We start from the raw sequence: 13,307 nt of genomic DNA on the forward strand, positions 1-13,307 counted from the left end.
GATTCCGACCCCAAACAACTCTGGGCGACTTCGGACGACTACGGAGGACTCCAGACGACTATGAGCCGGAACGACTCCGGGCGACTCTCGACGACTATGGGCGATTACAGATGACTCTGAACGACTCCGCACGGCTCCGGGCAATTCTGGGTGACTCCGGGCGACTCTGGACGACTCCGGGCGATTCCGAACGACTTCGCACGATTCCCACTCCGAACAACTTCGGACGACTCCGGATGACTACGAACGACTCTGAACGACTGTAGACGACTACGGACGACTCCAGACGAATTTGAGTCCTAACGACTCCGAGCGACTTCGGCGACTCCTCGCGACTCCAGCGACTCTGGACGACTATAGACGACTCCGAACGACTCCAGGCGGCTGCGGCAACTCCGGACGACTCCGACTTCAAACGCCTCCGGCTGACTCTGGAAGATCTCGGGCGATTACGAACGGCTCCGGAAGACTGCGAACGATTTCAGGTGACTCTGAGAAAAATAAGAAGTTTCAGAAACGAATTCAGCCCGGGGAATCGCCATGAGAATGGATTGTTTACAAATAGATTTGGATTCTTTGCGGCTATCAATATGTAGCATCATTGGATCCGAACGCCTGTTCTCATGGAGATGCCAAAACCGACTCCGATCTCGAAGCCGATTCTGATTTCGGAGCTGATCCAGAGCCGATTTCGGAAACTGATTCCGGACCTACTATCCGGAATCGAACCAGAAAACTTCGGAGCTAGCCGGAATCGATTCCGACGAAAACTTCATTCTTCCCTTCACTAATCCGGACGATTACGAACGACTCCGACTCTGGGCAGAACTAGTCGGAATCGGACTAATTACAGCCGGAGTCGGATCGGAGTCGTGGGTGCGCTCCAAAGAGCACACCACTAAATCGAAACGCTTTCACCCGTATTTCCCAGTGTCTACCGCAAGCGAAAGCTCCACAAGTGTCCGACGCTCAAGCACAACAACAATCAACAACCGAACACACCATCCCTCCACCCCCTCTCCCTTCCAGCCCAATTCGCCCTGAATCGATGGCCAACGTGCCGGACGGTGTGCCCCGCGTCCTGCTGCTGCTCAGTGGCAAGCGCAAATGTGGCAAGGATTTTCTCGCCGACGCGCTCCTGCAACGGTACGCTAACGGGGTGCTCTTTCTCTCTCTCTCTCTCCCTCTCTCTTGGTCGCTTTTTAACCTTTTTTTCTCTTTTTCGGGCCAGGCTCGGCACGGACCGGGCCCAGATCGTCCGGATCTCGGAACCGATCAAGCGGCACTGGGCGGAAGCGATGGGCCTGGATTTGGCCGCCCTGCTCGGCGACGGTGCGTACAAGGAGCGGTACCGGCGGCAGATGATCGAGTGGAGCGACGGGCGCCGGCAGGAGGACTACGGTGTGTTTTGCCGCGCCGCCTGCGCCACCATCGACCGGCCGATCTGCATCGTGAGCGACGTGCGGCGCCAGACCGATGTGCGCTACTTCCGCGAGGCGTACGGGCCCGAGACCCGCCTGCGCACGGTGCGGATTGAGGCGAGCGAGCAGGTCCGGCACGGGCGCGGCTGGCAGTTTCAGGCGGGCGTCGACGACGTCCAATCGGAGTGCGATCTCGACGGGTACGCCGGGTGGGATTTGGTGCTGACGAACGAGCGCCCGGACGGGGTGGGCGAGCTGCTCGACCGGCTGGTGCAGCTGATCGAATGCTGAGAACTGAGAGCACAAATACGGGGGCGGGGGGGTGTGGTTTAAACATAAGAAACACTTTTTTATTTATTCCATTTATCTGTTAAACTGTTATTAGGCGTTGGTGGAAGGTGTTGGGCTTTTTTGTAATAAAATATAAGAAAAAAAAATGCGCTATTTTTTTCTTGCCGTCTTAATTCCATCCTAAACTAAAAAAGAACCCCTACGCATTTGCAAATTTAAATAAAATCATATTCTATCAGGTAGCCCGGGTTAAAAAAATATCATCGCTACATGTGGCGAGCAAGTACAAAAGAATTCAAAATAAAAAAAAACCGGTGATAAAGCATCTCAACTGTCGCTTTTAGTTTCAAATGTTTGCGCAAACAGTACGCCTCCCCGTGCGCACGAACGACAGAGTTCGTAATCGTGTTAGAATCGCTTTCAGAACTTCCAAGAAAAGACGTGCCTGTGCTTCCTTCGCTAATGCTGTGGGAAGTTCGGCGCTTTGTACTTACAATGTTTAAACCTCCCCTACCCTCCTCCCCTTCCTTTCAGCACAATACTATGTTTATCCTATGTTTGAGACATGCGTACCCTTTATTCTAAATCATACTTATTCTGTTTGCAAAAAAAAAATAATGAAAAATATTAAAAATCATTCACATCCGTTCGGGGGGGGACCTGTTCTGCTGTGTTCCGCAGCTCAGCCTCTCTTGGGCCAGTACGCGTCTAGCGATAGTACTGGCTGGTGGATTGGCTCCACAGGGACGACGAGAGGGTGGAGGACGCGCTGGACGACGGTTGCTGCTGCGGCGAGGACGTTTGATGCCCGTACGGCGAGTAGCCGGTGCGGGACAGATGCTGCTGCACCGGCGACTGCTGGGGCACGCCGATCGACATGTGCATGTGCTGGTTCGCAGCTGCAATGAACGAAAAAAAAAAAAGAAAAGGAACGTTAAATTTATACGCAATGCAAGTGGAAGGCCGTCACAATGGCCGTTGCACGCTACCCGAATGGCTGGACGCGTACGAGCCGGAGCTGCCGTAGTAGTAGCCGTCGCCGAGCTCGCCCTGCCGCATCATGCCGGCCCGGGGCGAGTTGAGCTGCTCGCAGGAGTTTTTGCGCAGCGGCGCCACCCCGCCCGCGTTCACCTTCTCCGACAGCAGCTTGCTCATCGGCGACAGCTCCATCGGCTGGACCGGGACGGGCGGGTGGGCGACCGCCGTCGGTATGACCAGCGGCTGCACCGGTTGCTGGGCGGGCGGGGCCGCCGACGCCGCCGACGCCGTCGCCGCGTGCCCCGCGTTCGTCACGTGCCGGTGGTTGATGTGGGCCTGCAGGTCCCGTTGCGACAGGTAGGTGCGCCGGCAGCCCGTGTTGCCGTAGCGGGTGCCGCCGTGCGTGCACATGAACACCGTGCCGAGGCGGGTCTGCTCCACCCGCACCACCTTCTCCTTGCAGCGCGGGCACACCTTGAGCGTGTCGGAGCGGGCGCACCGCAGACAGAACACGTGCTTGCACGGTATCATGCGGCCGTAGATCAGGATCGGGTTGTCGCACTGGTCGCAGCAGTAGATCATCGGGTTGAGCACCTTCTCGCCGATCAGGTTCACCTTGTGGTTCCAGTTCAGCCGCAGCATCGGCTCGGGCGGCCCCCGGCTGATCGTGGTGAAGGTGGGCGCCTCCAGCTGGGAAATGTCCGCCTCCATGTCGATGATGAGCGGCGCGCTGGTCGGGGCGGGCAGCAGCGCACCGGGCTCCGGGTCCGGTTCGGCCGGTGCGGGCAGCACCTGGGGCGGCTGCGGCCCGCCCAGCTCCTTGATCGGCTCGTGCTCGACGCTGCGCCGCTTGCCGGACGGGGCCGGCGCTGGCTTTTCCGCCACCGCCGGCACGGCCCCATTTTCCTTTTCCGGCTCGGGGCTGGCCACCTCCTCCTCCTCGTCCGAGGAGATGACGCGCGTCGCCTTCTTGCCGCGGCCGCGGCCCCGCCCTCTGCCCCTACCGCGTGTGCCTCTGGTGCGGCCCCGGCCCCGGCCCGATCGCTTCGTACCGCTGCCACCGTCGTCCGAATCCATGCTGCTTTTAGTGCGGTTTTTGGTTCACCCGTTCTCTCTCTTCCGCTGTTCGTCCGCGTATTCAACCGCCTACGATTGCTCTCTCTCTCTCTCTCTCTCTCTCTCTCGCTCTCCTTCCTCACTACCGACCTGGCGGCCACTACTTGCGATGCATGGTGTTGCGGATCCCGTATCCAAAGGTGTTCTTCTTCTCCAAAACCAAACCACCGCACTCTGATCCTACGGAGCAAAAACAACAAAACGTAAACAAATTAGCCGCACGCATGGCGGCGGGGCGGTTCACCGCGTCGAGGTCGGCCACTTACCTACCGGTTGATTGGAGAGGCAAATGCTTTGCCGTTTCGGTGTCTGTCGCGTTTAATTCCGTGTTTTTGTTTTTCTTTTGCTGTATGGTTGAGGGCAAATAATTTCGTGACGCTTTTTTTCTTTCTTTCTTTCTTTCTTGCCAAGCTTTCTTCGGTGGTTACACGCACGCTCGAACCCTGCAGGGGCCGGGTTGGCTCACGGCGAGCTGTTTGACAGCTGTAGGCGGTGGTTGCAAAAAAGATGAAGTTTGACATTTGTGAACCCAACAGGATATACAGGGTTCGCCACCATGGTTTGTAAATTTTAGACAAAATCGGTTTGGTCATCTTGGATTTGGTAGAGATTTAACAGCAGAAAGCCCTAAAACAAAAATTTAAATATTTATTGTTATTAGAGGCATACAGTGGAGCGCCAATTATCCGTGCTCATTGGGACTAGACCTCGCCCGGATATGCGAATGACACGTATACAGTCTGTTCCCGAGTTACGCGGTTCTCGACATACGCGGATTCGGAAATACGCGGTTTTCTAAATTTGACAGATTAAATGTCAAATCAGTACAATTTGCGTCAAGTTCGGTATAAATTGCATTTATGCTAACAAATTGAAACCGCTTAAAAGCCAGAAATATTAGAATTTTCTGCACGACTCATATCAAATAAATGGTAAAGTGTATAAAAGTACAAAATTAAATAAAAAACTCCGAGTAATCAATAGTATTTTAGTCAAAAAACGTGAAATTCGACATACGCGGATATTCGAGTTACGCGGATTCGTCGGGACCGCAGAAACCGCGTAACTCGGGAACAGACTGTAATGAGTCAATTGATGTACAGCAATTATCCGCAGTACGCGATACTCGATATACGCGAATTCGCAGTTCGCAATTCCTCTAAATTTGACAGCTCCATGTGTTTTTTGTAAATATTTTAATTCATTGAAATATTGAAATTTTTGAATTTCCTAAATGTTCTGAAAACTTTTTGCATTGAATTTGTGCAAAAGATACCTGTTTTACAACAAAAAACTTAAATGCAAAACTCTGTGGCGATATTTTTCAACCCTCGAACCAGTAGTGTAAACCATTTTTTCATAGAAATTCGTTATACGCGAAAACTTGAGATACGCTATTGTGCTCGATCCCGTACGATAGCGTATATCGAATAATGAATGTATTTAATCATATAATCTTGATTTTTTTTGGTAATGTATCTTTTGTTTTGATAAAAATTACCCAGTTTTTATTAACTACATGTTTTTCAGTTGAGAATATTATAAATTTGCCATGCATTTTATTGTTTTTTGTTATCCCAATGTGATCTGATAATCGTTTTTTTTTAATATCCTCCTCAGAAGGCAATCTTCTTCTTCTCCTTCCAGAACGCAATGTCATCTTCGTATTGCACTGTCATTTCTCACCAGCACGGATAAACGGCGATCCATGAACTACATACATTTTACCGGAAAAGTATGTACGGTGTACCGTTTTATCCGGCTTTCTGTTTATACGTGCTGTTGAGAAATGACAGTTCAATACAAAGGTGACATTGCGTTATGAGGAGGATATTTGAAAAAGTGTTTATAATAGCACATTGTCATAACAAAAAACACTACAGTTCTTTGCAAATTTTAAATATTCTCATTGGAAAAACATAGTTAATAAAAACTGGGATATTTTTATCATAAAATAAAAAAAATTCCAAACCCTTATCAGGGATTGGCGATAAATTATATCATTTGTGGCATTATTCGCTTAACCGGGCGTGATCAAGTCCCAAGAAGCCCGAATAAACGGCGCTCCACCTTACAGTAGAACGTCGATTATCCGGGGGCGGATTAACCGGCGGGCGGCTTAACCGTGCTTATTAATGTGACAGCTGTTCAAACGTACGGCGAACATTTGCAGCGATAGTCAAGTGGAAACCCAGTTTTTTATGCATCTCTGTAATGTCTAGTGGTATTTTCGAAATTCATTTTTGTTCATGAATAGCTGTTAATCCTATAGTTATTAATTAAAATAATATTCTACTAACGATTAATCCATTGATTCAAGGTGAATTTATCATAAAACTAGAGAATCTTATAAATTTTATATGGATTGGACGATTATCCGTGAAAATCGATTAACCGGCAACAATCCAGTCCCGAGCTGCCCGGATAATTGACGTTTTACTATATTTCGAAAAATCCGTTATCAAAGCACATTGTCATAGCAAAAAAATTGCTAAAATTCATGGCAAATTTCAAATATTCTTATTGAAAAAAAAACGAACTAAATAAACCTGGCTAGCTTTAACCAAAACATAATTTAAATTTAAAAAACTTCAAGCATTTTTGATAAAATATTAATTCTGACCCATTATCCGTATTATTCGACTATCCGGGCGATGTCCAGTCCCGATGAGCCCGGATAAACAACGTTCCATTGTTTATTTAATTCCTTCAACTTTAAAAAGTTAAAACATAAACATGCTTTTAACGTTGATTTAATTTTCATCAGAACATTGCTTCGGTGTTGGAAAATGCACTCAAAAGTTACAAGCCTCCAAAATCGCTGGCTTTGATGGTTTTTCGCTTGCCAGTGGCAGGGTTAATACGGGTCCGTGACCCACCATCACTGACCTTACCTGGCACTTTTGACGGTGCGAAGCAGTGTAAACAGCTTTGACAGCTCGTTGCGGCTGTCAGTGCGAAAGCGATTTGCCCGCTGTTTACATTTCGGTGCATTGGTGGTTTTGTTTACAACGCGGTGGCTTTGTTGTACAACATTTTTTCACATTTTTATTTTAAATTAGACGTTAAAATTGTAAATGAAAATTGGACAATGAAAAAAGTAATGCAAAAAGGTTACATTAAGAAAAACTATCCTAAAAGTGCAAATGATTCGAATGCCTGGCTCGAGACGCTGGCAGCTTAACTTATAGGTTATGTCGGCAGCAGTGAAGTGTTGGGGCGATCAGCTGGCGAAGGGGGGTTTCCACCGTCCGGCACATCCTGTCGCTGTTTCTGGTCCACTTCAGCGCGAGGTAATTGCCCTAACCACTGACCTTACGGCAGTGTGTCGAGAAAATGTCTGCCCCAGTTTCCAAACAACTTCACTACCATTGCCCTACGATGCGATATGCACTATTTACTAAAACGACACTACGCACTAAACTTGCTTAAATGTGGAATTTTGATGTTCAACCGCGGTTTACTCTACCAGCCCTAGTGTAAGGAACGTTTTGCAGTCTCTCCCTTTTTCCCGCCGACTCACAGTCCACAAGCCACCACGCTCTACGGCTGAAAAACGGTGGACGTGGTGCTTTCGCGCACCGAGGTGTAGCGGACCGGCGCGGAGGTAAAGCCGAGCCCCTGGGCCGCCAGCCGGCGCTTGAGACACACGATCACCAGCCCGATGATGATGCCGAGCCCGACGACGATGCCGACCGACAGCAGGGAGAGAAAGATGGCGCCCGGGCGCAGGAAGGCCGGCTTTTCGTACGTCGGTCCAGCCGGGCCCTCCTCCGGCTGGTCGCACACGTCGATGTAGTACAGCTCGACCAGGTGCATCGCGGCCAGCCCGTGGGGCGTTTCGCAGCGCGTATCGTCCTCCTCCTCGTAGTCCGAGTGGGAGAAGAAGTGGATGTAGCGGAGCACCTTCTGCAGCGCACAGTCGCAGTGCCACGGGTTCTCGTGCAGCAGCAGTATCTCGAGCACGTTCAGGTAGGCGGCGGGCGGCAGGGCCACACTGCCGGTCGGTGGGTGCAGATGCTTCAGCTTCGACTGCGACAGGTCGAGCTGCGAAAGAGAGGGGGGAGTTTAGAGCGGTTGTTGCGGTTACGTTGCAGGAGCAAGCCTCGCCTACCTCACGCAGATCGGTCAGATGGTGCAGTATGGTCATGTCGAACACCTCCAGCGGCGTGTTGTTGCGCGCGAGCAGCGTGCGCAGCATGCGCACGTGAGCAAACGAGTCCACCTCGACGGTGTGCAGCACCGGCATGCTGCTCACGTTCAGCTCAAACAGATAGTCGAGTGCTGCCACACAGAGAAGAAGAAGAAGAAGAAGAGAACACCCTCAAATTAGTCCACTGTAAACAGTGCCAACACCAGGTTGCTACTCACGCTGGGCGAAGCTCAGCACCTCGATCGGGTTTTCCGCCAGGTTGAGCGTGTGCAGCGCGGCGAGCGGATAGAGCGCCTCCGGTACCGCGCCGAGCCGGTTGCCCCGCAGGTTGAGCTCGTGGAGCGACCGCATCCCGCCGAACACGCTCTCGTCCAGCTCGGTCAGCTCGGCGTACGACAGGTCGAGATGCTCCAGGTTGACGAGCTGGGCGAGGGCGCGCGCCGTACCGCCCGCCAGCCGGCCGAGCGGGTTGCGGGCAAGGGACAGCTCCCGCAGGCTCACGATGTGCTCGAACGCGTCCTCCTGCAGGTGGGCGATCGCGTTCGCGCCCAGATCGAGCTCGTCCAGCTGCAGCAGCAGCGGGCTGTCCTCGCCGACGTACTGGCCGCGGAACACGGCCGCCGTCAGCGCATCGCCCGTCAGCCGGTTGTGGCTGAGGTCGACCCGCAGCACGTTGGCGGTGTCGAGGAACAGCCCGCCCGCCACGCTGCCCAGGTTGCAGTGGCGGCAGCTGAACACCAGCGTCGTGTTGGTCGCGGGCAGCTGCTCCAGCCGGGTCAGGTTGTTCCCGGACAGCGACAGGACGATCTCGCGCTCCGGCTCGACAGTGTCGAACCGGGCCGGCCAGCCCCCGATCATGTGCGTCAGCCCCTTGCGCGAACAGTCCAGCAGATCGTACGCGTGCACCGCGCTGGTCCGGTTCGCGATCACGCACGCGCACCTGTCGCAGAGCGTCGCCGCGTCCTCGTACAGTTCCGGCGCGACCGCACCGAAGCTCGCCAGCAATATTATTATCTGGAGGAGGAGTGATAGAAAAAGATACAAGGATTAACTACACACACACACACGTGCGGGGTGGTGACTTACGATTCTTGATGCTCTCATCGTATGTGCTCCCTCGGGCGCGATGCAAACCAATACTACTGCCGTGGTTGCCGCTGGCAGTGCTATTTAAACGCGGAGCACATAAACCCTTCGCATCCCTCATGGTTTGCAGCACCTGTGTCCCCCCTATTGCTCCCCCCCCCCCCGCTCCTACTCCAAACAGTTCCGCTGGTATCAGATGCATGAGCTGGCCTCCGGGAATGCTCTTATCGCACAGCCGACGCTGCATTTATCTTATCGCGCTCGCGCTCGCCCATGCTCGGCCGTTTCGGCCATCGATTGCCAGGGGGAGAAGTGTGCGTTTCGTCTTTTGCGCCGGAACAAATCGGGCAACATGCTATTTTGCGCACAACAACCGTATGCGTCGTTCGTACGCGATCCACATATGCATAGTTGCTAGTTCGTCTGGCGCTGCTCTACTGTTTTGGGGGCTGTTGTGCGTTGCGTGCCTGTGTAAGAACAAATTGGACCGCAGGCTCTGGGAGCGTGAGAATGTTTTCCAGGCGACAAGTGCGATACAGTGCTCGGCTCCCAGTGGCACCGTAATTAGTTCAGGGTTTGGGTGTTTGTTCTATGCAACGGCTGGAACGAATCTGCTACACGACATGTTTGGCTGAGCCAGCTATTCGACCGAGGCATGCATCAGCATGCTTGTGGCATAATGTTGCCCTGCTGGGTACGATACTACTGGGCACTGGGTTCTGGTGCTGCTGGTACTTTCGTTCTGGTTCAAAGGCAGTCTCGGAACCAATTGGCTACATGACTTTTGCTACCAACCAACTTCATTGCACATGCTAGCATAGAAGTTTTACGCGCTCCCAGGGCGATAAAAACCTGGGCGACAATTATTTGTTTTGGAGGGGGGGGGGGGGGGGGTTCGTTTGATGTAATGTCTAGAACAACGTGCTTGCAGCATTCAGCATATTCCATGTTCGATAACACGTTCTGTCGGTGCTTGCCAGCCCCCGTTGGCCGTGCGTAAGGGACGGTTTTTGTGTATGGTTTTATTTTTTTGGAACTAATTGTTACATGCTATTTGCACAGCAATATGCTACCGTACGATCCACATACATACGTATGTTTGGTATTGTGCAGAGTGCGCTCTGAACGGTTCGGAAAATTGCACTTATTGTGGAGCTAGTTGCAGTTAGAGCGCGGCGCACATGCTGCCTGATGCTGGCCTTGCTAAGCGATGGTGCGTGTGTGTGTGTAAGTTTTTATTAGAAAAAGTGTGGAACATATCTGCTACATGACTTTTCAGGCTTTGTTTTTGTTGTTGTTGAGCCCTATCATAGTTTACTTTTAAGCAGCATGGCTCGCACGAGTTGTGTGTTGTATGTGTCGTCTAGAACCGATATTGCGACACGGTTTTTGTAAAAGAATGAGAACTTATTAAGAGCATGGACCGTCTAAGGTGCCAACAGAAGCAGTGTGAATGTTTTGTCTTACTAAATTATTACCGCTCTTGGAACAGCGCTCGAACCGATACAGATGCTTGAATCTATTCCGGTCCTGGAACTCTGATACTGAATCCATACTGCTACTGAAAGTGGTCTCAAACCCATGCAGGTGTTGGAATTGTTTCAAAAGATTCATTTTTTTTGTTCAACAGTCAACAATCTGTTTCTACAACTATTTTTATTGTGTTTTCATCACTTTCTCGCATAATCCTGCACCAGGAAAAAAGAAAATGTGAAAGCTGTTTGTGTGCTCACAAGGATGGACTGTGTGCTATTGGATAAAACTGTAGGCACGCACCGTTCGTTCTTATAAGAAACCATATGCTATAATGGATTTTGTTTGTAACTACCGCAACGCAAAACCATGTGCGACGAATGGATTTACATCGTTCGTCATAACGTGCCTGTATCCATACAGCTCCTGGAACTGATAGTAAGCCCATAACGGTCCTGGAACCGAACCTGAACTCGTACTGGGGCAGCATCTGATCTCGAACTTATACAGATGCTGGAACCGATGTTGGCCCATAAACTGATACTGAAGAAATACCGGACCTGGTATTGAACCCATATCGGTCCTAGAATTTATACTGTATGCATACCGGTTCAGGCACTGGTAGTGAACCTATTTCGATTTTGAGGGCTGATATTGAACTCGTGTCTGTCCTGGAACGGTCCAGTAACTGATCCTGTACTCGTACCGGTGCTGGATCAAATATATATATTCTATACCGGTTGTGGAATTGATATTGGTGCTGGACCAGTTCCAGTGTTGGATGTTATACCGAACTTATAGTGGATCTGATTCTGAACTCAGAAAGGTGCGGGAATTCATCTCGAATCTATACAGGTGCTGGAACTGATGCTGAGTCCATACCGGTCCTGGAACTGATATTGAACTCATAAGGGATCTGGAACTGATATTGAACCTATATATGTTCTGGAACTGTTACTGAACCTAAACCGGTCCTAGAACTAATGTTGAACTCATACCGACACTGTAACTGATTCTGAACCCATATCGCTCCTGGAACTGATCCTGTACTCGTACCGGTGATGGATCAAATATAGATCCCATACCGGTTGAGGAACTGATATAAGTTCAGGATCAGTTCCAGTCCTGGATCAGATCCCGAGGTTATAGTGGAACTGATTCTGAATTCATAAAGGTGCAGGAATTGATCTCGAACCTATACAAGTGCTGAAACTGATGATGAGTCCATACCGATCCTGGAACTGATCCTTGAACTCATAATAGATCTGGAACTGATATTGAACCCATATCTGTCCTGGAACTGTTACTGAACCTAAACCGGTCCTGAAACTCATACCGGCACTATAACTCATCCCGAACTTATAACGGTCCAGGAACTGATCCTCTATTCGTATTGGTGCTAGAACTAATATAGATCCCATACCGGTCCTAGAACAGATCCTGAACCTATACCAGTCCTGGAACTGATCCTGAACTCATAACGATGCGGGAACTGATCCTGACCTCATAAAGATGCGAGAATTGATCTCGAACCTATACAGGTGATGTAACTAATAGTGAATCCATACCGGTCCTGGAAATGATACCGAACTCATAACGGTCTGGTTTAATTAGTGATGGGTAAAGCAAAATGCCAATATCTGGAGTCGACTCCGATCCGACTCCGATAAATTCGGAACCGAGTCCGGAACCCAAGCGAGTCAACACGCTCGATAGTAGCAAGGAAAGTAGAAATGAAGTAGCCTTCTACTTCCCTTCTACTTTTGTTGCTTAAAATCAGAAGAATGTAGAAAACATGTGGGTTCCAGGAAAGAGCAAAAAATGAGCTCTTGAGTGTACACACACGCGACGACTCACGCTTACGTTCTTGTTCTACGCCCCTCCCCCTTCTCACTCGCCCCACAGATCTATTTTTAGATCATCACACTTCCATCGACGGCGGTCGATGTGACGATGTGTGTCGTCGCGTGTGTGTTGTCGATTTGGTCAGAAAAACTTTTTCTTCACACCAAATCTCTGACATGGAGCGTCGGCGTACCGATTGAACCATCGCGACTTTGATCAGTGCGCGCGGTTAAAACGACCTTTTGTATTGTGTTGTACGTAGCGTGCGCGCCAAAATTTTAAGAGTGCGCGGAGAGTGAATGTGGTTTTTGGGGGTGGGGGAATGAGATACAGAGACAAATTTCGCTGCACATTAACACATACATTCTCACTGCACGGGTTGAACTGCGAATGCTCAGTTCTGAGAGAATATACTCGAGCGCTCGCGCATGAGTGCAAGCAAGCGCGGTATATAGGATAGAGGGAGACAAACGATTATTTTGCTCCAAGCTTTCTACTTTTGTCCCGTTGGGAAGGTAGGTCCGCCCTGTATTATCCGGAGTCGTTCGGAATCGTCCGGAATCGCCAGGAATCGTGCGTATTTGTCCGGAGTCGTTCTAAGTCGTCCGGAGTCGTCCGGAGTCGTTCGGAGTTGTTTGGAGTTGTACGGAGTCGTCCGAGGTAGCCCTTCGAAACCAGACCTATATATGAAGTGCCTCCAAACGGCTCCAAACGACTCTGAACGACTCTGAACGGCTCTGGACGACTTTGGGTGACTCCGGCCGACTCTGGGCGGCTCCAACTCCGGGAGGATCTAGTGGTTCCATTTTGCTGGAGTTGGAATCTGACTACCCAAGCGCCACAGATTAAGCTTAAACAACTGGAAAATTGAATATCCATAGAAAAAAATGAAAGCTCCACAGCTTCATTGGTTTGATCAATAGATGGCGTATTAAAACTAATCA

General features: G+C 50.4%; 4 protein-coding genes across 5 annotated transcripts in view; 2 read left to right on the forward strand and 2 right to left on the reverse strand.

Annotated features, from left to right (window-relative positions):
* The window catches only part of LOC120961686 (uncharacterized), a 395,308-nt gene that overhangs the window by 107,804 nt on the left and 274,197 nt on the right, over positions 1–13,307 (forward strand). The gene's annotated exons all lie outside the window — the stretch shown is intronic.
* Positions 513–1,986, forward strand: LOC120953353 (probable phosphomevalonate kinase). The gene is made up of 2 exons (XM_040373251.2): positions 513–1,146; positions 1,232–1,986. Exons 1-2 carry the CDS (start codon positions 1,049–1,051, stop codon positions 1,710–1,712), a joined length of 579 nt encoding a protein of 192 aa, XP_040229185.2. The 5' UTR covers positions 513–1,048; the 3' UTR covers positions 1,713–1,986.
* LOC120953231 (E3 ubiquitin-protein ligase Hakai) lies at positions 2,259–4,286 on the reverse strand. Of its 2 annotated transcripts, none has more exons than XM_040373117.2 (3): positions 4,077–4,286; positions 2,702–3,986; positions 2,259–2,611 (listed from the first exon to the last, which is right to left on the reverse strand). In XM_040373117.2, exons 2-3 carry the CDS (start codon positions 3,765–3,767, stop codon positions 2,421–2,423), a joined length of 1,257 nt encoding a protein of 418 aa, XP_040229051.2. In that variant the 5' UTR covers positions 3,768–3,986; positions 4,077–4,286; the 3' UTR covers positions 2,259–2,420. The 2 variants fall into 2 exon arrangements, with proteins under 2 accessions (XP_040229051.2, XP_040228976.2); XM_040373042.2 differs by having other exon boundaries at positions 4,073–4,285.
* On the reverse strand, positions 6,828–9,184 carry LOC120955789 (leucine-rich repeat and transmembrane domain-containing protein 2-like). The gene is made up of 4 exons (XM_040376939.2): positions 9,046–9,184; positions 8,178–8,973; positions 7,921–8,090; positions 6,828–7,853 (listed from the first exon to the last, which is right to left on the reverse strand). Exons 1-4 carry the CDS (start codon positions 9,061–9,063, stop codon positions 7,350–7,352), a joined length of 1,488 nt encoding a protein of 495 aa, XP_040232873.1. The 5' UTR covers positions 9,064–9,184; the 3' UTR covers positions 6,828–7,349.

Source organism: Anopheles coluzzii, chromosome X (assembly GCF_943734685.1).
Source record: "Anopheles coluzzii chromosome X, AcolN3, whole genome shotgun sequence".
Lineage (NCBI taxonomy): Eukaryota > Metazoa > Arthropoda > Insecta > Diptera > Culicidae > Anopheles > Anopheles coluzzii.

Coding starts and splice junctions, on each gene's coding strand:
- LOC120955789 (XM_040376939.2), bottom strand. Junction 8,091..8,177: donor GGTGCTGAGCTTCGCCCAGC/GTGAGTAGCAAC, acceptor TCTGTGTGGCAG/CACTCGACTATCTGTTTGAG. Junction 7,854..7,920: donor ATCTGACCGATCTGCGTGAG/GTAGGCGAGGCT, acceptor TCTCTTTCGCAG/CTCGACCTGTCGCAGTCGAA.
- LOC120953231 (XM_040373117.2), bottom strand. CDS start 3,767: ATGGATTCGGACGACGGTGGCAGCGGTACGAAGCGATCGGGCCGGGGC. Junction 2,612..2,701: donor GTACGCGTCCAGCCATTCGG/GTAGCGTGCAAC, acceptor CGTTCATTGCAG/CTGCGAACCAGCACATGCAC.
- LOC120953353 (XM_040373251.2), top strand. CDS start 1,049: ATGGCCAACGTGCCGGACGGTGTGCCCCGCGTCCTGCTGCTGCTCAGT. Junction 1,147..1,231: donor GCCGACGCGCTCCTGCAACG/GTACGCTAACGG, acceptor TTTTCGGGCCAG/GCTCGGCACGGACCGGGCCC.